At 41.4% G+C, this 25,573-nt stretch overlaps 1 protein-coding gene across 1 annotated transcript in view; it reads right to left on the bottom strand.

Moving 5' to 3' along the window:
* The window catches only part of DOCK2 (dedicator of cytokinesis 2), a 413,845-nt gene that overhangs the window by 321,565 nt on the left and 66,707 nt on the right, over nt 1-25,573 (bottom strand). Inside the window, exons 15-22 of the mRNA XM_053907087.1 lie at nt 21,007-21,105; nt 19,144-19,216; nt 18,929-19,032; nt 16,961-17,144; nt 16,741-16,838; nt 15,053-15,142; nt 13,954-14,054; nt 12,979-13,113 (exon numbers count right to left, since the gene is read on the bottom strand). Of these exons, the coding sequence (XP_053763062.1) occupies nt 12,979-13,113; nt 13,954-14,054; nt 15,053-15,142; nt 16,741-16,838; nt 16,961-17,144; nt 18,929-19,032; nt 19,144-19,216; nt 21,007-21,105 (884 nt within the window). The remainder of the gene's footprint in view (nt 1-12,978; nt 13,114-13,953; nt 14,055-15,052; nt 15,143-16,740; nt 16,839-16,960; nt 17,145-18,928; nt 19,033-19,143; nt 19,217-21,006; nt 21,106-25,573) is intronic.

Raw genomic sequence — 25,573 nt, 5'->3', positions numbered from 1 at the left:
TCTTACAGGAGGCAACAAAAGAGGCTAGTGGGAATATGAAACACACATTTTAAATTTTAAATACAGAATTACTATAATCCAAAACACAAGTGCCTTGCAGGACAATGTACACTCTTTTTGAACTCAGAGCCCTTCATTTCTGTCAGGGCCTGTGTAATTAACACAGGAATTAATGAATCTATCACTTCCCACTGAGCTGCTCAATGTAGGTACCACTAACCGGTCACAGCTCCCTGTGCAGCTACTACCTCTAAATGCAGCCTCAGTGTCCTCCTCAACACAAGTCCAGGCAGCCACCACCAATCCATCCTTGTGACATGTGACACCAGCCCTCCTCACCATGTAAGTGTCAGCACACTACCTGGCATGCCAGAATTTTCAGTGAAATGCTTGCAGAATGTCTGGGCTACACACTGGCAATAAACCCTGCATATGGCAAGCTCTCCTGCTCTCTCCCAGTCCACCTTCCTCCTATTTTCCCCTTTGCTCACTAGCCACACTAGTCTTCTTTAACTTTCTCAGAAACTTCAAGCTCTTTCTTATTCAAGAATACATGCTCAGACTTTCCCTCCATAAAGGACTCTTCCTTTTATCCCTTGCATGGCTGGTTCATTAGCCTCCTTCACAGGTCAGTTGGAATTTCACTTCTTCAACACTGTGAGGTAATCCCAACATTAGACAAAGAAACTAAGGCACAGAGGCTGTCATTTGCCCAAGGTCACGTAGATAATTAGTTACTGGGATTCTTCACCATTATGTTATACCACATGTCTTAACTACTCGCTTATTTCCTTCATTGGTGTTTAATATGGTTTGCAATTAGTTGGTGTATTTCCTTGCTTTTTATTTTATCTCCCTCAGTACTAGATGAGGGCAGAATGAGGGGTGAACTACATCTGTCTTGTTCACTGCAGTGTCCTAGCATAAAACTTGGCCAAATAGTAAGACTTAAAAATATTTATTGAATTAATCAATGAACTGGACTGAACTGAATGAGCTGCATTAGCAGAGTAGATTTGAGTGACAGAGAGGCTAGTTTGGAGATTTGAAGGACGGGCGACCATCCAGGCCTCATAACAAAGTCCTTTTTAATTTTCCATCCACCCCAAAGACACAATTAGCAGCAAGCCCAACAACTGAGAAATATATTATTTCCTATTAAGGAAACAAATTCCACTTTGAGGTGACACTGCCTCGGGTGCATTTGAAGTAGATCACCAAGTGTGCCCAGCCACCCTGATTCGGTTCACCATCCCTGACAATGATGTCAGCTTGAATCTCACCCCTCTGGCGAACCAGACCTTTTATTATCTTGCATGTTCATATTTAGTTACAGGGGATTTGCAAACACATTTCCTAAATCTACATATTTATTCAGTAAATTGATTCTCTGAGGAACTGTCAGCCGCAGCATTTGACAGGAACAGCCATTTTTTGCACGAAGGCAAGGATTCTGCCAGCAAGCTAGGCTTCTAGATGTCTAAGGAGGAGTTAACAAGAAAAGGAAATACTGCTTCAACCTGGACGAATGAGTATCTTGTGTCATCCATGGCTTTTCCCTTAACTATCTACAGCACAGATAGTCTTGTTCTGCAAAATTAAGCCATTTAAAGGGACAATGAAAGCAGACAGGCCCAGTGTTTTACACTTTGCTGTGAGCCAAGTAAGAGATCGGCACCCAATAGAAGCAGTTTACTCAGCCTCTGAAGGATCGGCAGGGAGAAGCCAGTCCAGCATTACACCCGGGCAAAGGACAATCCACAGTGTAGGTAATTCACATGAAGATGATGGGAAATCGACAACACCTCAAAGCCCTGATCCCTCTGCTTCTTTAGGGCCTCCAACTGGATATTAGGAAAGATGCGACTCTCTGGGGAAGGGCTGGCTAATTCACCGAAGACTTCCTCACTGAAAAATATCTTGCCTCTGATCAGTTTTTGGTCCCCATGACTTTGCTATAGCATGTGAATATTGCTGATACTGCCTCCTTGAAATGCTCTCTTTCCTGACTCCTGGAATGCCAGTCTTCCTGTTTCCCTTCCTATGTCCCTGATCGGCCTTCCCTGGAAGGACTGGCCCCTCCTCCATCCCTTCAACCTGCTAATCTCCTGGGTTTCATCCTGAATTTTATAGCATTGCTCACCTTGTGCTATAGCTTCAAATACCTCTTTGGATCAATTTCTACCACAACTATATTTCTATTCTTTACTCTCCTGAACTCCAGACTTGTATCTAACTGCCTGCTGTACATTTCTATCGGGCTATGCCAATAAACACCTCAAAATTTATCAAAATACACCATTTTCCACCAGAACTTCTCCTACCCTGTATTCATCATGCTGATGAGCAATGTCTAATCAAATAGGCCATAAAGTTCAACCACAGATAAGCTGATCTGGCCCTTTCCTCCAACTCCACTCCCACACACATTCAGTAAGTGTTGGCAGTTCTGTCATTCACACACCCGTATCTTCTTCCTCCCCTTCTCCAGCCCCACTGTGACTGCCTTAGTTCAAGTCTTCTTGCCTGGATCCCTGCAACCCCTTCATGATTAACCTCCTGACATCCCTCCTCTACACCACCTTCCACACACTCACCTTTCTTCCTCAGTGATCTTTCTAAAAGGTGAATCTAAATCATGTAAGTCCCCTGCTTTAGAACTTCAATGGCTCCCACTGCCAAAAGCAGGGGTTTCCAAACTGCACGATGAGAAACGAATTAAAGCGTGATTCTCAACAGATGCTTATTTATTTATGAATTATAACCAAGTGTTATTCTAAGTCAACTGTTCATAAAGTTTAATTTCTCCCTCTTGGAACAAAATAAAGAAATGTTCATCTTTCTACCTGATCCCAGCAAATGAGTCTGTGCACCCACTGGGGTGCTCACTCTGTGCTCTGAAGATGGAGGGCAGCATTAATGATGATTGTCCCTGGGGGATGACATTAGATGACTCCATCTGGCATTCAAGGTGTCCCCAGTCGAGCTACCTGTCCAGATGCAGCATCCCCACTCTTCCACCAGCACAGCTTTGCCACCAGCCACTCTTCTCCACAAACGTGCTGTCCATGGCCACAGCACAGCACAAAGAACCTAGGATTCCATGTCATATCCTCCCCTGCCAACGTCGAGCTGTGTGACCTAGAGTCCCTTTCTATATCTTTCCGGGCCTCAAGCTTCTCTTCTGTGAAATAAACATCATAATATCTATACTTTGCAGGGTTGCTGTGAATAGTAAGTGAGGCAGAGTAAAAAGTGACACAGGGCAAGCACAGAGGAGAAGCTTCATAAGTGTTACCCTGAAGGTAACAGGAACAATTAGAAGTTCTGTTCCACATGCCATTCCCTCTACTTGGAACTCGTGATTCTTATCCCCAGACCCTCCATGGGCTAATTTCTTGAATACCTTTCAATGTTTAGTTTAAAGTGTCACCTCCTCTGAGAATTACTGATCCTCCTGAGGTGGGGTTTGTCATTTAAACCCGTCTGCGCCCTGAGCCTTAGTTGCCTCATACCGTTGACCACTGCTCATGCCAGGGAGCTGGGATTTGCTTGCTGGGATGCATATCACTCACGCCCACTGGGCTGCTGCTACTTAAGGAAGCCTCTCTTATTAATTTCAGAGTCCCCAGCACTTAAAGTGCCTAGCACATAACAGGTGCTCAGTGAATGTGGGCTAATATTTTTATATGCAAAGGAAAAAGAGGGCTGTTTAAGATGCACGCATATGCACAATTTCATGTTACAATGACGGCTACTTACTTCATGGTTTACAAAGTGCTTCCCCGTGTTTGTAATAAACAGGCTGTTAGCTCCCCCTCAGCACTGTAGCCACTCACAAAATAGATAATAAATTAAAGAGAAGTAACTGACAATATCCCTTTGATGACAGTTTTCTCTTCCACTCTGATCTGATGCCAAGTTAATGTTATCATAAAATAATTCCATTAACTGCAATTGTGCAGTTTACTGAACCATTACTGTCATCAAAAAGTTAAATTATATTCAAAACCGAAAACAGAGTCTTACATAGGAATAAATGGCATCAACATGCAAATAAATTATATGCGGGAGAAACAGGAAAAGCAATGTGACGGGCACTCCAGCCCAGGCTCGGCATAAACAGATGATTACATTTAAATATTTATTCATACATGAACAATGAAAACAAATCACACTGGCAAGTGCCTTCGAGTTAAATTCGTATTTGTTTAAAAAGGCAGAGGCTTATGTATTCCCTCTGACTACAGGCTACATTGAGCATGCCTGAGCTTTATTTAGACAGTCTTACTGCCTAACATATGCATGACCAGGAGGGTGAACTAGTATATAATATTTACATAAGAAGAAACTGAACTAGTGGGAAGGCGAGGCAGGGACGTGAGAGGGAAGATGCATAGAATAAAGCAAGATGCAAAATAAAAAGCAAAAGAGAGCATCAGAAAACATCTGATCACCTGATGCTGAAGGCAAGCAGAGAACGGGCAATGATGTCTGGCCCTGGATGAATTGAGCTAGACTGAGGGTGTCCACTGGAGGTAAGCACCATGCTCCTTTGACGCCTATGCTGATGGAGTGGATGCTCCAGTGCAGGCGATTGGCACTGTGCACACCGTGGCCATCCTTCCTGGCTCCCAGATGAGGGGCTGGGGAGTAGGAACACTCCCGAGATGTTACAGCTCCTATCAGGATGTTGAGTACATTTCTCTTTCCCTGTCTAGTGACTCCTTCAAGGAGTGTGAGCTTACCTGGCCTGGCCCTATGTCAGTTTTTCTTTCTTCATTCCTTGAGAGGATATGAAGGTAAAGTCATGGTTGCCTGGACAGCTTTGCCACAACAGCAAGGAATCCTTTCCTGACAACTTCTGCTCCAAGTCATTTTTTTCCTACTGAAATCCTACCATATTTAGGGATGACAGTACCTAAACTTGAGCATCCTCATGCCTCTCCACAGCCCTGATGATGATACCCAGCAAGTCCCCCCTTCCAGGAGAAGCTGTCGTCACTCAGGACAGCTCCCCATCCTGGCCAACCATAGTTTACACTTGCGTGGCCCCCAAAAAAGTTCTGGTTCTTAAATTTGCTTAATTAGATGAGGTAGAATGTGAAGTCTTACTCTCTAATTCTTAGCTGTGTGACCTTTTTAAGTTTGAATCAAAACCTCAGTTTCCTCATCCATGAAAGGGGGACAGAAAAGGCATCCCATCTCACATTGAACGAGTGTCAGTACCTGCCATGTGCTGTTCTCAGCGCTTTGACAGTATGAACTAGTCAAAGACGGGAGCTTGGGAGCTGCCATTCTAGCAGGGAGATGGCAGTTAACAAAAGCATACTTAATTACTGTACAGTCCGTTAACATGTGATTAGCTCTATGGGGAGGGGGAAAAAGACCACAAACAGAGTGACAGGGAGGGGAATCCAAAGTGCTGGGGCAGGAGTTGCAGTTTTCAATAGAGTAGGGAAAGAGACATGTGAGTGAGGATGTGAGAAAGGAGAGGGAGTGAGCGAGCAGATATCAGGGGGAGGTGTCCAGGCCCTGAGTCAGGAGCCTGGGCCACAGCAAAGAGGCCTGTGTGGCTGGCACAGAGTGAGTGAAGAGAAGGAGGAGATGAAGTGGGGAGATGAGGTTCTCCATAGGATTTTTGCAAAGACTAATGGAGGGAACAAGTGAAATGCGCTTAGCAGGTAATAATAACCGTGGCTGCTTGCTATGCGACAGGCACTGTGCTAAGTGCCTGACATCCATTAACTTATTTAGCCTGCACCACAACCCTGCGCGGGTTTGTACATACATGCAAGGACACTGAGCTTTAGGCAGACGAAATAATCTGCCTATGGTCATAAACATCACTAAATGGTAGCAGCAGGATTCCAATGCGGAATTCAAACCCAAGTAGCTAGCTCCAGAGTCTGTGCCTTTAACTTGAACTAAGTGCCTCTCCTAAGCAAAGGGGGTTGGGAGGAGGGAGGGGAGGGGGGATGTAGAGATGCAAGAGCATCCCAGGAGACTGGGAGCATACAGAGAGGGAGGAGAAAGCAAGAAGTGAATAAGTAGGTCCTGAAGGGGAGCAGGAGGCATGAAACAAAAGCAAAGACAGGCAGTGCAAACAGGGAGCAGAGAGCTGGGTACATGGCTGCTAGGGCCCACAGGGCTTGACCACACACACAGCAGACATAAGCAGGGGCCAGCCAATGGGCCAGCAACAGACCAAGGTGAATTCACAGGGCCATAAAAGTCCTACATTGTGATCCTCAAAAAGCAGACACCTGGGAAAGAGATCCCTTCCTCCTTAAAAACAAACAAACAAACAAAAACAGCAAGACAGCTTTAGGATAGCATGAACAGTAAGCCAAACTCTGAGCATGGATCAAGACACCATTTATTAACTTAAATCTGAGTTTTTGAAATAAACACTCCTGCTGTCTTGCCCCGGTAAAAACATGGTAACAGGTAACGTTTGTTACGTTTATGAAATGAAGTACTGGATGCTACATGGAGAAATTTGTACATGTAATCTCACTTCATCCTCAAAACACTAAGAGCTGGTTTATCCCCATTTATGGATAAGGAAACTGAGGCTCAGAGAGGGTAGGTCACTCACTAAGCTGGGTGCAGGGACAAACATATGACTCCCTCCCAGGTCTGTCTCGTGGGAACACTGGCCATCACTGAGCCGACATTGACCAGTACAACATGAACATAATCATTAGCCCACATTGCCCCCTGAACTCTAGCCTATGGCAGCATTACGATTTGGAAGGGACACAGGTAAGTGGGAACGAATCCCTCTGTAGCGCCATGCTCTGGGTTTTCTCTGTCTTAGAGAGTCATCCTTACAGAAACACCACAGCCTTACTTCTATGTGCCTGGCCAGCAGGAATGGAAGCTATTCAGTGCCCATTATGTGATTCAGGGAAGCACAGGCTACTTTGGACTCTGAGTAATTCCACAGCTCAGAAATCTTGGGGATCAGCTCAGCTGGTTGTCTGAGCTTCAGGATAAAAGGCACTGCGAGGAATTTTATGAAGAAGCTCAACGCCTAGAAGATAATCACTTCCACTCTTTCTGAATGTTTCTCACTATGCTCTGTGTCTCCCAGAAGCTCAGTCATTCCAGAAAAGCCTAATGGATATTGGTCATATTGATGGCTACTGAGCATATTTTGGACACATTTCCCACAACTTAGGAGTTTCCCATATTTTTAAGCCTGCCTCCCTCTAGCAAAAACTTGAACCTGCTCTGCCAGCTTCCACTGCAACTATGGCACAGGTATATGCCAGACACCTGCCCCAGACTTTGGCTCAGGAGCCAGTGACATAAGGAGAGAGGACAGGAAAATCACATTATTTGGCTATGTGATAGAAATAAATAATCCTTAAAAAAACCAATCTTTTTCAACAACTTCTCTTCCTCCCTTACCCAACTGCATCCTGCATATTGATACAGGATAATTCCTAGCCCTTGCAAACATTCGTGTGCAGTATGTGCAAAGAAAAATGGCAAGGGAATAGCTAATGGGAGCTAGATTAGCTGAAATTATGCACATGAGACAAAAAGACAAAGAATAACAGGAAAAAGAAACACAATACCAGACACAATAAGTCCCCGAAGCAATAATTATATTATGATTTCTCACCAGCTGGTTTAGAAATTTCAAACCTTCTATTTTCTAGTTTCCTAAGTAAAATGCCCTCCTAGTTTGGGGAAATACCTCCATCACTTCCCAATGTCCTTGACGCCACCCTAGAGAGGAAACCATTGATAAAGATTCTAAAATGAACAAGACACAGGAAAGCTACCTTCCTTCACCATGAGGCCCTAGAACTTCTTTGCAGGTCAGCCTACACTTTGTTCATGAGAAAGGATTCAAGATTAGGCCTGGATTATCTTAGAGACATCTCTTCTAACCAAATGCATTGTCTTAGCCCTCAAAATGCATCTTGTGCAATAGGCATTTGATCAGTATCAATGATGTTCTGTATGCTATGCTGAATTAACAGAGCACCTCACTCCTTAAGAAGCCAAAAGTCACTGGGGCGCCTGGGTGGCTCAGTCGGTTGAGCATCTGACTTCGGCTCAGATGATGATCTCACGGCTCATGAGTTCAAGCCCCAAGTCAGGCTCTGTGTTGACAGCTCAGAGCCTAGAGTCTGCTTCGGATTCTGTGTCCCTCTCTCTCTCTTCCCCTCCCTCACTCATGCTCTGTCTCTCTCTCTCTCTCTCTCTCTCTCTCTCTCTCTCTCAAAAATAAATAAAACATAAAAAAAAAAACATTAAAAAAAAGAAGAAGCCCAAAGTCACTTACAGTTCCAGCAGCACTGAAGAAGGAAGAGGCTGTCCTAAAGAAGAAATAAGTGTCTCAAATACACAAGTAACCTTACACCTAAAGGAGCTAGAAAAAGTAGAGCAAATAAAGGCCAAAACCAGCAGAATAAGTGAAATAATAAAGATTAGAGCAAAAATCAATGATATCAAAATTAAAAAAAAAAAAACATTAGAACAGATCAACAAAAATTAGAGCTGATTCTTTGAAAGAATTAACAAAATTGATAAACCCCCTAGCCAGATTTATCAAAAGAAGAAGAAGAAGAAGAAGAAGAAGAAGAAGAAGAAGAAGAAGAAAAGAAAAAAGAAAGAAAAAAAGGAAAGGACCAAAATAAATAGAGTCACAAATGAAAGAGGGAAAATCACAACCAACACTGCAAAAATACAAACAATAATAAGAGAATATTATGAGCAAATTGCCAACAAATTGGGCAATCTGGAAGAAATGGATGTTCCTAGAAACATAAAAACTACCAAAACTGAAATATGAAGAAATAGAAAATTTGAACAGACCCATAACCAGTAAAGAAATTGAGTCAGTAATCAAAGATCTCCCAACAAACATGAATCTAGGGCCAATGGCTTCCCATAGGAATTCTACCAAACATTTAAAGAAGAGTTAATACTAATTCTTCTCAAACTGTTCCAAAAAACAGAAATGGAAGGAAAACTTCCAAACTCATTCCATGAGGTCAGCATTACCTTGATTCCAAAACCATACAAAGACCCTACTAAAGAGGAGAATTACAGACTAATTTCCTTGATGAACATGGATGCAAAAATTCTTAACAAGATACTAGCAAGTCTAATTCAACAGCACGTTAAAAAAAAATTATTCACCATGATCAAGGGGGATTTATTTCTGGGCTTCATGGCTGGTTCAATATTCACAAATCAACCAATGTGATACATCACATTAATTTAAAAAAAAAAGGATAAGAACCACATGATCCTCTCAAGAGATGTAGAAAAAGCATTTGACAAAACACAGTATCCTTCTTTGGTAAAAACCTCCAAGAAAGTAGAGATAGAAGGTACATACCTCAACATAATAAAGGCCATATATGAAAGACCCACAGCTAATATCATCCTCAATGCGGAAAAACTGAGAGCTTTCCCCCTACCGTCAGGAATGTCCACTCTCACCATTGTTGTTCAACGGAGTACTAGAAGTCCTACCCTCAGCAATCAGACAACAAAAAGAAATAAAAGGCATCCAAATTGGCAACGAAGAGGTCAAACTTTAACTCTTTACAGATGAAATGATACTCTATGTGGAAACCTGAAACACTTCACCAAAAAAATGCTAGAACTGATACATAATTTCAGCAAAGTCACAGGATATAAAAATCAACATACAGAAATCAGCTGCATTTCTATACACTAATAATGAAGCTGCTGAAAGAGAAATCAAGAAATTGGTCCCATTTACAATTGCACCAAAAACCATAAGATATCTAGGAATAAACCTAACCAAAGAGGATAAAGATCTGTACACTGAAAACTATAGTAAGCTTATGAAAGAAATTGAAGAAGACACAAGAAATGGAAAAACAAACATTCCATGCTCATGGATTGGAAGGACAAATATTGTTAAAATGTCGATACTACCCAAAGCAATCTACACATTCAATGTAATCCTTATCAAAATAATACCACATTCTTCACAGAGCTAGAACAAAAAATTATAAAATTTGTATGGAACCAGAAAAGACCCCAAATAGCCAAAGTAATGTTGGAAAAAATACCAAAGCTGGAAGGATCGCAATCCCGGACTTCAAGCTTTATTACAAAGCTGTAATCATCAAGACATATGATACTGGCACAAAAACAGACACATAGATCAATGGAACAGAATAGAGAGCCCACAAATGGACCCACAAATATATGGCCAACTAATCTTCAACAAAGCAGGAAAGAATATCCAATGGAATAAAGACAGTCTCTCCAGCAAATGGTGTTGGGAAATCTGGACAGCAACATGCAAAAAATGCAACTGGACCACTTTCTTACATCACATACAAAATAAATTCAAAATGATTAAAGACCCAAATGTGAGTCAGGAAACCATCAAAATCCTAAAGAAGAAAACAGGCAGCAATCTCTTTGACATCAGCTGTAGCAACTTCTTACTAGACATGTCTCCAGAGACAAAGAAAACAAAAGAAAAAATGAACTGTTGGGACATCATCAATATAAACATCTTCTTCACAGCAAAGTAAACAATCAACAAAACTCTAGGCAGCCTATGAAATGGGAGAAGATATTTGCAAATGACATATCAGATAAAGGGTTAGTATCCAAATTCTATAGACAACTAATCAAACTTAACACCCAAAAAACAAATAATCCAGTGAAGAAATGGGCAGAAGACATGAATAGACATTTTTCCAAAGAAGACATCCAGATGGCTAACAGACACATGAAAAGACTCTCAACATCACTCATAATCAGGGAAATACAAATTAAAACCACCATGAGATACTACCTCACACCTGTCAGAATAGCTAAAATTAACAACTCAGGAAATAACAGATGTTGGTGAGGATGTAGAGAAAAGGGAACCCTTTTGCACTATTGGTGGGAATGTAAACTGGTACAGCCACTCTGGAAAACAGTATGGAGGTTCCTCAAAAAACTAAAAATAGAGCTACCCTATGAACCAGCAATTGTACTACTAGGTATTTATCCAAAGGATACAAAAATGCTGATTCAAAGGGGCACATGTAACCCAATGTTTATAGCAGCACTATCAATAAGAGCCAAATTATGGAACAAGCCCAAATGTCCATGGACTGATGAACAGATAAAGAAGATATGGAAAACTACTCAGCCATCAAAAAGAATGAAATCTTGCCATTTGCAACAACGTAGATGGAACTAGAATGTATTATGCTAAACAAAATAAGTCAGTCAAAGAAAGACAAATATCATATGATTTCACTCATATGTGTAATTTAAGAAACACAATAGATGAACATAGGGGAAGGGAAGGAAAAATAAGAAAAACAGAGGGAGGAAAACTATAAGAGACTCTTAAATACAGAGAACCAACTGACGATTGCTGGAGGGGAGTTGGGTGATGGGCATCAAGGAGGGCACTTGTTGGGATGAGCAATGGGTATTACATGTCAGTGATGAATCACTAAATTCTACTCCTGAAACTGTTACTACACTATATGTTAACTAACTTGGATTTAAATTATTAATAAATAAATAAATAAATAAATAAATAAATAAATAAAATGTAAAATTTGCATCAATTCTAAAAGGGAAAAATAGACTTGAAAAAGAATCTTAAAAAAAGAAGAATGCACATGACATATGTTTTGTGACATGGTACAAGACAGTCATCTCTTTCTATTCTCACCTGAAATCTCAAAGAATGTTTCAGGACAATCCGAAATGATTAACATTTCAGATGCCTTGTTGAGTATGAAACTTTTGTAGCCCATCAATTGTCATGATCAAAATGATGACAACAGACTTCTACTGTCTTTTCGGAAGCCATCTCTCCAATTAAACAAGTCTATACAATAAGTGGGTGACCCAACCCATGGCTCCAGAGGTACACATGAGACCACAAACACATAATCTGCATATTCATTTCCTTGGTCATACTGTTTCCTTAGCACATGATCAAAGATAGTTCTTGGCACAGGATTTTACTGGAACAACAAAGAACTTACAGTTGTTTAAATTAGAATACGAACCTGAGGCTTCCAGTGGCTTTAACATTTAAAAACTTGCCTCAGAAGGTAACCAACAAAAGGAAAGCAGAGGCAAGATCTAGAGAGACAGGGACTATCCTGATGGCATTCAGTATCTTGATCCAGCCATACCTGAGGCCAACTGCCCTCTGGATTTTTAAAAAATGTGAAATAAAATAAAGTCCTACTCTTCCTAAATCAGTTTAAGTTGAATGTTCTTCATCTGCACTGATGAGAATCCAGACAATACATTCCACGTATGTTTTTTCTTACCTCCCATCACACACAACCAACCTGATCGTACACACAACCACAACCAATCCCCTGCCTAGCTTTACCTTCCTTATAGCCAGGATGAACATAAACCATTCTTTTGCAGGTTGCATTTGAATGCCTCCATCTCTGAAGGCCTTCAAAAGAGCAGGTAACCTCTGTAACACTGTTCATCAAACATCAAATCTCTTAGGTGTTCTAACACGTCAGCTCAATTGTTGGCTACTAGGATCTCAAGGACAGATAGATCAACTGCAAATACCAGCTCATCTGTCATGCACAACTTGCTAGAGCCAAATAACTGTCAAACTCCCCAAGTTCTGCTCTCTCCACTCCCGGTACCTCTATCATTGAGGATTCCTGGAAAGTTTTCACCATATCTCAAATCAAATGAAGAATTATAGATGAAATACAGAAGAGCCTCAAATCACAAATCAAGTCCATTGGATGAAACATAACTCTATAACATGTGAAGATTTATATTTTTCCCCGAATGAGCTTAGAGGGAACAATTATAACCTATTCATAACTCTCTGTGTTGGATTTTTAAGTTGTTTTTGATCAATGGCTGGTTGTAATTTTATAAAAGAATCTCTCCGATGACACAAACACGTTGTATCCCAGAGGAACTGCAGAACTAATCAATCACTCTTACATAACAAGCACTCACTGTGAAAATAATGTCCTCGACCGAACAATGAACTTGAACACATATTCCAAAGCTTTCAGAGTTCGTAGGATCGGCTCACATTGCTCCCCTCTGCTGGAGGTATCCAAGTAAGTCTTCAGCACCGTCATCAATTTCCTGAATAAGGGATTATATTTTGAAAATACATCTCTTTCTAACTCACAGCATGGTGATTAGTTTGCTCAGTAAATTATAAAGCATTCAATCAAAGGTTAAAGGTGGTGGTACAGCTAAGCTTACTCACTCATTTACAGCCATAAAAATAACTCTGCTTAAAATATATGTATTTAATACAGGGAGTAAATTAGTATTTCCTGCCCATAAAAAGCCAGCAAAGGAAAAACTAGTGAGGCAAAAAATCTTTTGACTGGGAAAGCTAGTCATAATCAGGATATGAGTGGAAATAATGGTGGTGATAATGTTCTTTTCAGCATTTGCTTCCTATAAAATAAACTTCTGGTATTATCATGGAATTCCCTTACTGAGAAACTTTCCATGTTTCTTCATTACCAGTGAAGCAGACTTCAAACTATTTGGCCTAAACTTCAAGGCCCTTTGGAAAACTGGTCTCTCCCAACCTCTCCAGCATCACCTCCTATCTGTAACCATCAGTTCCCTGTGTCCAAGCTATAATGGGCTACTTGGAATGTACACTTTCCCTTCTCTAGCCTCTGAATCCCAGTGTCTACTTCAAGTCCTGCTCAATAAATGCTGGCTGACCGACTGAATGAATGAATGCTTTCATGTACTGCTACCACAATAAAATATTCTTTCTAACCTATGGGTTTGCACATTTTTATTTAATTCAAATAATCCATCATGGACTGGGTCTTATCAGAAAGGGAGAACTCACACAGCCTGGTACAAAAGGAAAATACTCAAGATCCTTGTGCCCTGGGCATCCTGGCAGGGCAAGCAGGAGATGGACAAGAAACTCCCATATGTACAGTAACTTACTTGTAAGCCAAGGTGGCACTGAAATGCTGTTGAATGTAAGCCTCCAGAACAGTGTTGAAGTGCTGGAATTTCCGGTCAGCAATGAGTCCTATTATGTAGATCTGAAGAAGATTCAAGGAATCAGGGTTTGGGGGTCAGACCCAAGGCAGGAAGCCATAGTCACATGGCATAATTAAATCTCCAGCAAAATTATTTTGCCCAGGAATTAACTCACTAATATATTGTTAGTCCTTTTCATTATGGTAGTATCTCTCCTAAAAGGCATTTCATGAAGTGTGTTACAGGGTGTTATAGGATAAAAGGGCTTCATGGTCAGGTAAGTTTCACAGATTTCAGGATATCATTGTTAGACTGTCGTCTTTACTTCAGGGTTTTTTGGAGTCTTTAACATATCTACATGCATTGTGAATCTCTGAGAGGGTCATACGATGTCTAGCACTTCTTACAGGTTACCTTTCCAGAAGCCCTCTGGGAAGCACTGGATTAAGTCACAGTTGTTTCCAAGTAACCTCTTTAAAATGTAAATGTCACTGACACAAGCAGTTAATGCACTAAGACTTCATTGGCCACTGATACCCTAATGTGGACATGACACTAAGAAAACATGAGTTGGGACACAGAGGAGGAACAGATCATTTGGGAAGATGTTAGAGGAAGGACTGGGATTGTGTGCTACCATAAAATGTTCTGAGTGGGCAGGAGGATGTAATGATGCTGGGAATTTGGAAACTATGAGAAAGAAGAAGGTAGGAAACATTTTGGGTGCTTCATAACCTGGCCAAGACAAGCTCCCGGCATTCATGGAAAGCTGAAGCCATTATTCATGGCATCTAGCTTCATGTACTTGCAGCCAGTACTAATATGACATCAACATTTAAAATTCCCCTTTAACTCATCCTACCATGCTTTCAAATGAACTAGAAACAAACACAAACTCCCCAAATCCTCAGCTGCTCATTCATTGCTCTAATTGCCAAAAGTTACAGTGCCTCCAAAAAGATTCACGGAAGGGCCACAGGGGACACAAGTTCTCAGTATTCTCACAGTGAGACACACACTAATGTCTAATGTCACTAAACACCAGTCCCTTCTTTCTTACCAATGCATCGAAGACGAGGATGTCGTACTCATTACTTTGAGAATGCTCCATCATGATATTGAAGAGGGCATCCAGAGTATCCTGGAGAAACTGGACAAAGTAATGAAGGTCACATTAGAAGAGTGAAGAAATTCCACTCCTCAGTGTATCCCTAAGGGAATGAGAGTACACATCCAAGACGTGCTGCCTTCAAAAGGTCCAGGGAGCTTTCTTCACAAGAGCCAGAACTTGGAGCAACCCAACTGCCAATCAACAGCATGAATGAATATATGACAGTGTTTTAATAACACAGAATACTCCGTAGTAATAAAAAAGAGCAAACTACTTCTACATTCAACAACAAGGATAACCCTCATGAGAACTGTGTAGAGTATGATAAGTCAGACACAACAATGTACAATATTCATTACTCTATTTTTATGAAATTCAAGAACAGGCAAAAAAAAATCTATGATGGCAGTCAGTATAAGGGAGGTTGAGAAGGAGTAAGAGAGAGTCTACTTCAATGCCAAAAATGTTCTGTATCTTGATCTAGACGGTGTGTATATCAGTATGTACGTGTGTAAAAATACAGTGAACTGTACTCTTAGGGTGTGTATATACTTTAATAACATTTTTTTAGAAAAATAAAAATATAATGCAAAGGTAGAGACAATGTAATTCCCTCCTCGATGCTTCTCCAAGCTGTCCAAACATGATAGACCTTATGAAAGGATGTCTGGAGAATTTTCCTTCTACTGCTGAATCAGGCAGGTGGATCAATGGTGCACATTTAAAGCACTGATCTGAAAATTCTACCTTTGCTTCTCCATGTATGGAAAATTAACTAAAATCTGATACTCTTCCTTCCTAGGAAATGGGTCAATATTTCCTATAGTCCCTGAAAACACAGAGCTACCAAATACAGATGTTTAATCTCAGAGTTTCTAGCTGACCAAATTCCTGAGGAAACAAGATCACCAAGACCTGTGGGAAATATTTATCCCAATTTATAGAATTGAAGAGAAGGTTGCTTCATTAGATCTGTACCTCAGACACTATATTCTCCAACACCATGTGGACACAACAATACATCTGACATGTGTATTATTTCCTGCTTGTTTCACTTAAAATGTGAGCCCTGATGTCTTTCTCTTTCATGTATGATGCATAATACTCTGTAAGCAACAGGAACTAAGAATACTTTTTATTTCTAACACTAACAGTAGGTAGTACTAAAAGATCACACTTTTTAGCAATTTATACCAACAAAAATAATGAATAGTTACTATTTATTGAACTCTGTATGATTTACGTGTTTAGTAGAACATTGTGTAAGAGACGACACTAAGTAATTTTTAAATATTATTGCCTTGAATGCTCACAACAACCCTGCAAAATATGTCACATCTGTATTATCACATAAAGTTGGCGAGTGGTTGAGCTGAGATCTACACCCAGGCTGATCTCCTTCCAGAAACTAAACACAACCATAGTTTTTTACCACTCAACATGTTTTCAGCATCATTGAACCAAATCAGCCTCTGGATTTCCCAGTAAAGGTTTCTCATGGCAATCTGAGACATTATGTCCCACTGTTAGAGAAAAAGTCCCATCTTTCTCAACACTTCATTTGCCCCCAGAAGCCACCCATGATTTAAATCTCTGTCACTGGTGGATGAATACAAACACAACGAAGCCCCACTGACCTTTACCACTTCCTCTCCATCGACAATCTTCAATTTTTCTAAGTTTTCCTGTAGCAGCTGAGGCTTCATACGCCACTTAAGCAAACCCAGCAAGCCCACTGAAATAGAGTCCAGATAAGCTGAATTACTATTACTAGACTAAACTGTTCATTCAGAACCTTCCTGGACTTACATACATACACACGCACTACATATACACAACTCTTGATGGTTTCATTACCATTCTGGGTGAGCTTTGTGGAACACACCAGGGTGGAAATGGAGAATACATCCCGGGAGCTGACAGAGAGCCCCCCAACACTGCTGGAGCTTCGACTCAAGGTGGCCCCCTTGTTTTCCACATGGTGTCGATAAGAAGGAAGTGTCAGGTAAGCACTGGCATCCTCCATCTTCTTACTCTCCCCCTGGGAAAAACACCTTGGTTATTTCCCCAAGCCGTGGGTACATGCCCAATGCCACACAGAGCTTGAAGTGGCCACCTTACATATTGTAAGGTGCAGAGGATCAGAATTTAAAAAATCATCAGAGAAGCAGTAAATGTCAGCTGGTATGGCAGCGCTATCTTTCCACAAACCAGGCAAGAACCCAAAGTTACATTAATGGAAAAAAGATTGACCAACCATTTGAAGGCTCTGTGGACTTCATTAACAGTACAAAGGGAATTTGAAGATTCCCCTGGCAGTTCATTGTGATTCCGCCTACATTCCTTGAGATCTTAACACATGCCCATGAGCAAGACAAGGAATCAGGTTAAAGGAGAAATTAACAGCAAAGGCACCAGAATCTGAAAGTCCTGGGATCTAGACCCTATTCTACCACTCACAAGTCTGTGTCATCTTGAACACATTGTTTGGATGTGTCTCATTTTTCTCGTGATTAAACCGACGATTAATCATATTACCTACTTCCTAGAAATTTTGAGCAGACTAAATGGGAATAATTCATATAGAGCTCTTAACAGAGTTGATAGACACCTAAGTCCCTTGGAATGTGGAAATGAATGATTAGAGGTAGGCATTATAGGAGTTAATGTTTATGGATCCCTTACTCTGTACTGGATACTGCACTAAGTACTAAGTATGCACTAAGTATGCTTTAGTTCATTCCATTTAAACCTCACAATTGCTACTGGCACTGTCGTATACATTGCTATCACTCTCAGTTTACAGATAAGAAAAGGGAGACTTAAGGAAGATAAGTAAATAGAAAACTGACTACAACTGGGCCCCTGCCTCCAGTGAGTTCACAATATGTTGGGGAAGAATGGCTTTCAAGCGAAGAACTACCTTGATGTGTCATAAATGAGAAGACAGCAGCTGTGCAGAAGAAGGGAGGTGTGGGTTTCCAGAAAAGCCAGAGAGACTCAGAGAAGAGTACCTTATAATTAAGCCTTGATGAGGCTATGCTTGCCATGGAGACCATAGGCAAAAGGATGTTTTCAGCCCCCAAGGTTGAAAAAGCCAAGGACAAGAGTTGGATCCCTGTGCCTGTCCTGTTTCACAACCACATGCTTTGTCTCCAGTCAGGTGCTAGCATAGGCATCCTGCTGCCATAAGAGGGGTTGCAGGAAAGCATGTGAGTGAGATCAAGGCAAACCTCCCCACTTCTTGAAAATAGTCCAAGTCTCATGATGTAAAATAATGACGGCCGATATCTATACACCCTTTTATACACAGCCCTTCCACATGGGTCATCTCACTGGTTAGTCATAAATATTACCATCACACTTAAGAAAAAAGAAAACTGACACTCAGGGAGACATGTGAGATGATTCCAGATTTAGTCAGGGGCAGGATCAGGATCCCAGCATCTGATATGTTGCCATTAGCAATAGTGAGGCATCTCTCAAGTGTTTCTTGCTGGTCTTTTATATGTCCCACAGGGCTCTTTACAGTCAATAGCCTATTCTGTATGTAACAATAACCTTTTCCACATATTCAATGTTCCATGTACCCATCACAGTTGTGTTTACAGGAGCGGTCTCATATGATACTCACAATTATTCACTGAGGGCTCATAGAGAGGGAAACAGAGGCAGAGAAGTTAAGATTTTGCACAAGGCCACATGGCTGGTAAACCCTGGTGTGTGTGATTCTGTGGTCCCTGCTGTTAACCACTAAGCAATCCTGCCATCTTCCCTTGGATTCCTGGACCCTACTCACTGCAGAGTTAATCCAACTCATGGTACCTTTAGGACGACCAAGTCATGGCACCCATCTTGCAGAGTGGTCCCATCTTCCTTCATCAACTTCACATAGGACATGGCAAAGTTCTTTTCTCCTTTATCTTTAGCTGGAAATAGCATTGTGAGGTCAGGAAAGAAAACGACACATGGGTCACCCAGTTATCTCATTTTTCTCTCCTTAGAGGAGCTTCAGAGATGCCACTTGGTCAGGTACTCACATTCCAGGGATGACCGATGTCGAAACATGAATCTCAGATGGATTCTCTGCATGTCTTCAATAGGGACAGCCACCTTGGTAGGCAGAAACCAGAATTCAGGAGACAATGAGTTAAACAGCTTTTCCCACTCCAGCACCCCCACCCCCCGCACAAGGCAGCCTGACCATTTAACTGAGAGAGCTGCATGCTGATTTATTATCCATCCATCAAGCCTGATGAACTGTAAATAAATTACATAAGAACTAGCTATGAAGAGAAAATAAAGTACCAAATGTAATCCATTTGGCAAATTGCATTCCTAGCCAATGAAAAGAGGTTCGTAAATTATAGTGGGTTAAAATGAATCTCCCCAAATTGATATAAAAGTCACATAACTTTAGCACAGGATTCGATGCACTGCACACTGCACAATGCACATTTTCCTTACACACTCCAGGAGTTCTGGCAATTGCAGCAGGGCTTAGCAAATTAACAATGGTCATTACAGGGTATGCCTGAGGACTCTTGTTTATGAAAATTCATAAAAATGCTTAAATCCAATAATATTTTGGAAAACCCTAGGGCTCATTCCCATCCTTGGCTGGACAGATACCCAGATGTTTTTACCTTTGAAGCCACTGAGCCAAATCACCCACTCCTTGGTCACCCATTTCACTGCCCAGAGGGTGGTCTATTGAACACTTGATTGATATGTATCAGGCCTGGCCATGGACTGGCCACCTCCCAACACCTCACAGTTCTCTCCATAACTTGCAATTCAAGCCAAAGCAAAGTTTAGCTACCTGTGAGGAAGCCACTTTGATTTTTTAAAGGGACAAGTTTACACTGTAGAGATGACTATTAAAGGCCAAACCGATGTATACTTTGGGACACTTTCTGCTCCAGAAAATGAAATTTGAGCCTGAAGAGATCCATCATTTGTAATTTCAGACAGAAGAAAGGGATTTTTCTGAGAACCTCATGAACGACTGCAGTCCAATTCATTCTTTTGCTGTGAATTTAATGGCTACTCCAAGCTATGGTCATGTGATGTGCTGGCCATGTTAGTGTAAGGCAGAGGCCCTGCAACTCAAAAAGCTTATGGTTCACATGGGGAGATGCATATTTTAACAACCATCTGACAAGGGCTAGCAAAGGGAAATAACTAGTGTACAAGAGAACACAGAAAAGAGAAAAACAACTTGGCCCATCCAATAGCTTTCTGACCCTGAAGTTGGGTAGGTCATTTTGAAGAGAGTGAATTTGGGGAGACCCACTGAGGAAAACAGGAATATAAGTGACAGGGCAAGAACCACTGAGCTCTGGGTAGCTATCTCAGAAAAGGAAGTTAAACGAACATCTTCAGTTTGGGTTCAGAGAACGGGGCGAATAAAGACCGCTACTAATTACAAGGCAGAGATATTCAAGCTTCCCTGTTCACTGAATTAATTCCAAACTCTTCTTCCAATGAATGATATTCCCTTCCACTTAGTGTGACAATCTGGTAGTGTGAGTATTTGTGATTAATGCCACTTTTGTCTGAGACATATTCCCAAGAGAATATCTTTCAGGCATCAAGTGGTCTTTTATAGCCTCACATTTGCTTGCAAGCTCTGTCACTCCTCACTGCTGAGTAGAGTGACATAACTTGGTAGGCTAGACACTGTCCACAAGAAGAACATATGACAATTCTCTAGTGGCTGGTCCTGGGTCAGTGAAGGGTGATCAAGAGAAGCAGGTTGCTCATGCTTTGGGCCACCATTTTTACTCCCTGACACACCACTGGACACACACTAGGGTATTGCTTCAGGTCTTAGGGAGGTGTCTCAGAGCCCCTAAATACATGTTTGCTGCTATCATTGTTATTATTATTATAATTATTACCTTGACTGTTTCCATCCACCGTGGCTGTTTGACTTGATAGTACACAACGGACCGATATTCATTCATGGGCTTGTCCCCAGCTCCTACACAAATTGCATTCTGATCCAAGAGGGAAAAAAAGAGAAAACAAAACAAAACAAAACACTATAGAACTTCCATTTTCTGTGCTTGGGCAATTTTGGTTCCAAGGCCAACAATGGCCTTAGGGCCTTGGAAAACCCTCCCTTCACCAACCCTTCTGCCAGGTACCCTTCTAAATTACAGATTTATACATGAACATCCCTGGCCCCAGGAGTGACAGCTGCTTAACTACAGAAATTCTATTACTTGCATTCTGGAAACCATTGGAGCACACCAGGCGCTGACATGACTGACTTATTGTAAATGGTAACCAGCCTTGGAGTTACTGCATGCTGCCAGTCTTATTAATCCTATTTGTTTCTTAAATCTGAATGTGCACAAAGTTTACAAACAGGCTCAGATCAGTCAAGCAGCAGCTCATTCTGATGTATTTCTGATGCTAACACAGAAGCTGGGCGATGGGAGGGAGCATGGGTTGCAGACAGATACAGGGGCAGAGGGAGCCCCACAGTCACGGAGCATCTTCTAGTATCAGGCGCATGCCAAGCACTGGGAAATGGGCATTAGTCAGATATTCAACCTGACATGAGAGTTCACAGTTTTGCAGAGAGATCTTTAGATAAGCAGACAAATCACTAAATGCAATGTAATGGCAGACATATGTATTTATTACAGTGGAGCACAGAGAAGAGACACTTAAGTGTAGCCTGAGGATTCAGGGAAGATTTCTTGGAGGTGATGACAGTTGAGAATCTTGAAGAAAGATTCCAAGTTGGCTCTGAGCAGAAATGTGGGAAAGACATTCCAAACAGAGAATGAGCACAGAGCAAGTATACCTTACAGGATATTTAGTGTTTGCCATAAAAATCACATTCAGAGTAATAAGGAATATCTGCTAATAGAGTGTGCTAGCACCTTAATTCTATCTCTTTGTATTAATTCTAGCTGTCTGGCCCCAAAACAAGATTTTAGCTAGAGTCACCCAGAAAGGGTCTAAATGTTTTATACCAGACCAACGGAATTTTATTTACTTCTAGTCTCCAGAGATGTAGGGACAAAAAGATTGATCTTAGAGCCCCAGGCTCCCTAATTGCAAAACTGTGTGTCTCTGGGCATTTTTAGGATGACAGACTCCTTGCCTCTTACAGATTCCATCCAATTCACCAATGGATCTACCACCACCACCAGGCTAAATGATCCAAACTGGCCACATGCAAACACTTTGGGACCCCCAACAAGAGAAGCTAACTTGTGGGAAGTAGAGTCCTGCCTCTCTCCCTGGAATTCTCCCTCTTTACTTCCAAGCTGTACGGCAACAATGATTGAGGGTACTTGCAACCCAACTGAATCCATTTCAAAATAAGGATATAGCATCCTTTCAGAACTTACCTCTAAGAACAAACAAACAAACAACAAAAAAACCCAAGAATAACCAGTGAACTAAAAATGAAGAAAGACAACTCTCTTGGTTTTCAATGGAATGAAGGGAATGAGGGCTTACAGAAATTTTTGAGGCACTGACCTATAAACATACTTTCAAAGTTTTTCTAACCATTTAGAGAGTGCTTTCTGTCCAGCATTATGCTGAACCCTTCATACATACTACCTCACTTAATCCAATCCTCATAACCACCTCAGATGATCACTGCTATTATCCGCGTTTCAACACTGAGTAAACTGAGGCCCTGAGAGGTTAAGTCACTTGCCCAGAAAGGTAGCAGAGCTAGCACACATCTCGACCCACTAACTCTCTGTCCAGTGTTCCTTCCATAACAACCTTCCAGCCTCCCATGATTTATATCTAGTGACATTTATGGGCTTAGAGTTTCTGTAGCTGCAGTGAATCCCATGTAGCTTATAAAATCTGAAAATACATATATATCTCTGGTGAAAGTAAAATTGTTGTATGGTGAGCAACTGAATTCCACAAAACTATCTTGATGGTAAAAACTTTTGATGGCCTAAGGCTGTAGAAAGAAGTTTCAGTACTACTCTGAGAAAGGCCTAAGACCCTCACTCTCAATACTTCCGAGATAAAACTGAATGTTTCCACATGTATCAAGAATCATGACCAGGGACTGAGCCTGGTTTTAGAGAAAATATAGATTTGTAAATGTCTCAAGTAAGCCTGTTCAATAATTTTCCCCATTGCCCACCCCCATGGTACCCAGTTAGCAGTAAGAACTCCTCGTAGATTTCAGGTTACTTGAAGGCAATCTGCATAGGAATCAGGAAGCCTGGGAGCTTTAATGCTGAGTTAGTCTTGGCAGACACACTTCAGCCTGAAAAATCAGGCTCCTCACACAGGCTCTGTCTACCTGATAGTAATCACCTGAGGAACAAATGACACCATGGATGCAAACGCACTTTGAGAACAAGAGTGCTCTACACCAACAAGGCCACATGCCAGGAAGATGCCAGTTAGCAGCCACAAGGCAAGAATCAAACCAGAAGACTACTATACCTTTCTAGTAACTAATTTTAATGAACACTTACTATGTAGATCACCTTATTCGATATTCACAAAAGCAAGGTGCAACTGCTGCAGTCTCTGATTCAGACAGAAAATTGTAGGCATAGAGAGATGATGTAATTTGTTCAAGGTCATCCTGCTAATCCAGGCTACACTGGGAATTGAGCCTGGTTGGCTGGCCCCAGAGGTCATGGCTCAACTGCTATACTATTCTGTCCTCTATGCCTGCCTCTACCCCCGTTGGCTAGCTGAGCTCAGAAGAGGACAGGTTTCTCAGCCTGGCATCTAAGCCTTTTTGCTTCTCCTTAAACTTGCTTCAGGCATCCATCCTCATTGTAGTGACCATCTGACTGCCTCAGTTCCTGGTCAGGGCATCAACTTGCAGTTGCTCGCCCTTCTCTGAATGTTACCCCCTTTCCTGTTTCTGCGTATTTACTGCATACCAGGTGCCTTACCCTTACCATTTTGTTTGACTTGCAACCCTGTGAGGAGGAAATTATGACTCCTCTTTTATAGACAAATAAACCTTATCCAAGATTATACAGCTACTAGGAAGGGAGGTTGGGATTTTAACTTGATCTATTTGATCCCAGAGTCCACTGCATTAGCTTTTCTGCTATGGCCCCTCCTGTAAAAGGTTGCTGAGACCCCAAAGTGGGCCAAGGACACGTGTAACTTACTCTGTCCTCTGGCCCTGCTCTGCCAAGGGCAGTGTGCACTTGCAGCAGGAAAAGAAATAGATACCTCTGAAGGCAACTGTTTCCACAGGAACCCACCAGTATCAAAAGTATTTGAGTGTGCTGCCTGACACTTAATTAGGCAGTAATATTTATTTCTGCAAATAAAGAAAGAACAGCCTCCCACAGGCTTCCTTAGCAATGTTCAATAGTCAGTCAACTGAACTCCCCCATAACTTCCCTAATAGAGGAAACTGCAAATTATCACCGTGCCCCATAGTTACCTCTCCATTTCAGCCCCCAGAATACCTGCTTATATATTCATCTTTGATGAGCGTGTTTGCGCAGCCTGGTCGGGTGTGACTGGAAAGGGTGGCAGAGGTAGAAGAATGGTTCAGGAGCAAGATTCGATGCCTGCATTCCTGCTAAATGTTCCTTCTAATTTGTCCTTTGACAACACTGAAGGTGAGACTATCAGTGTTTTTAAAAATGAAGCTGAGGTTTAAAAGTTCTTCAACAGGTAGTCGGATAAAAATAACTTCAAAGCAATGGTCTATACATTCGTGAAATGCAATTTCCCTTTCAGATAAAAGCCCTCCGCTCTTCTTTTGTGATCTTTTGAGCAAAATGTCTCTCACTTATTTTACTTTTCAGAACCAACAAGAAGAGGATGATTTAAACACTTGAATTTTTGCTCAACTAGATATTAATTAATGGGGCCAGTCTTTACCAACAAAAAAGACAATTGGGGCTTTCTTTAAATTTAAAAAATAATTATTAATCTTCCCAGAATTTGAAAGAAGTGGTTATTAGCATCATTTTTTGATATAAGAAATAAACTGGAGGATTTTTTTTAATGGTTAGGCATTATAGTGAAGTATTTAAGAGGGCCTGAAACCGGAACCAAACCCCATCCCTACCATATACTAACTTTATGTATGTACTTAGAAAAGTACTTAGTACTTATGTACTTAGAAAAGCAGTTTCACTTGAAGGCTTAGTTGCCCCCACCCCCGTAAAAATGGGGATAATAATGGCAATGCATCATACTTATCCCAGTGCCTGGCACGTAGTAATTCCCCTGTGAATGCCATTTATGTTCTTAGGTAGAGGGTAGAAATATCTGCCTGAGCCCCAGGCCCCAAGGCTAGAGCAGATGACTTATCAATACTCAACGCCCCCACGGTACTGTGCTATCTAATCACCTACTGTGGCCTAAGAGGAATATTTGCCCACGCTGAAACTGCTGCTGAGAGCTGATTTTATTTTCAGCTCAGTACTCCAAAAGGAGAAATGGAGAAGCAGAGCCCTCCCACACACTGGACACAATTGCTGA

This window comes from Panthera pardus, unplaced genomic scaffold (genome assembly GCF_024362965.1).
Source record: "Panthera pardus isolate Hobbes unplaced genomic scaffold, ASM2436296v1 HiC_scaffold_2, whole genome shotgun sequence".
Taxonomy (NCBI): domain Eukaryota; kingdom Metazoa; phylum Chordata; class Mammalia; order Carnivora; family Felidae; genus Panthera; species Panthera pardus.
The sequence above is the reverse complement of the archived record's forward strand: the minus strand, read 5'-3'. Positions and strand labels throughout refer to the sequence as shown.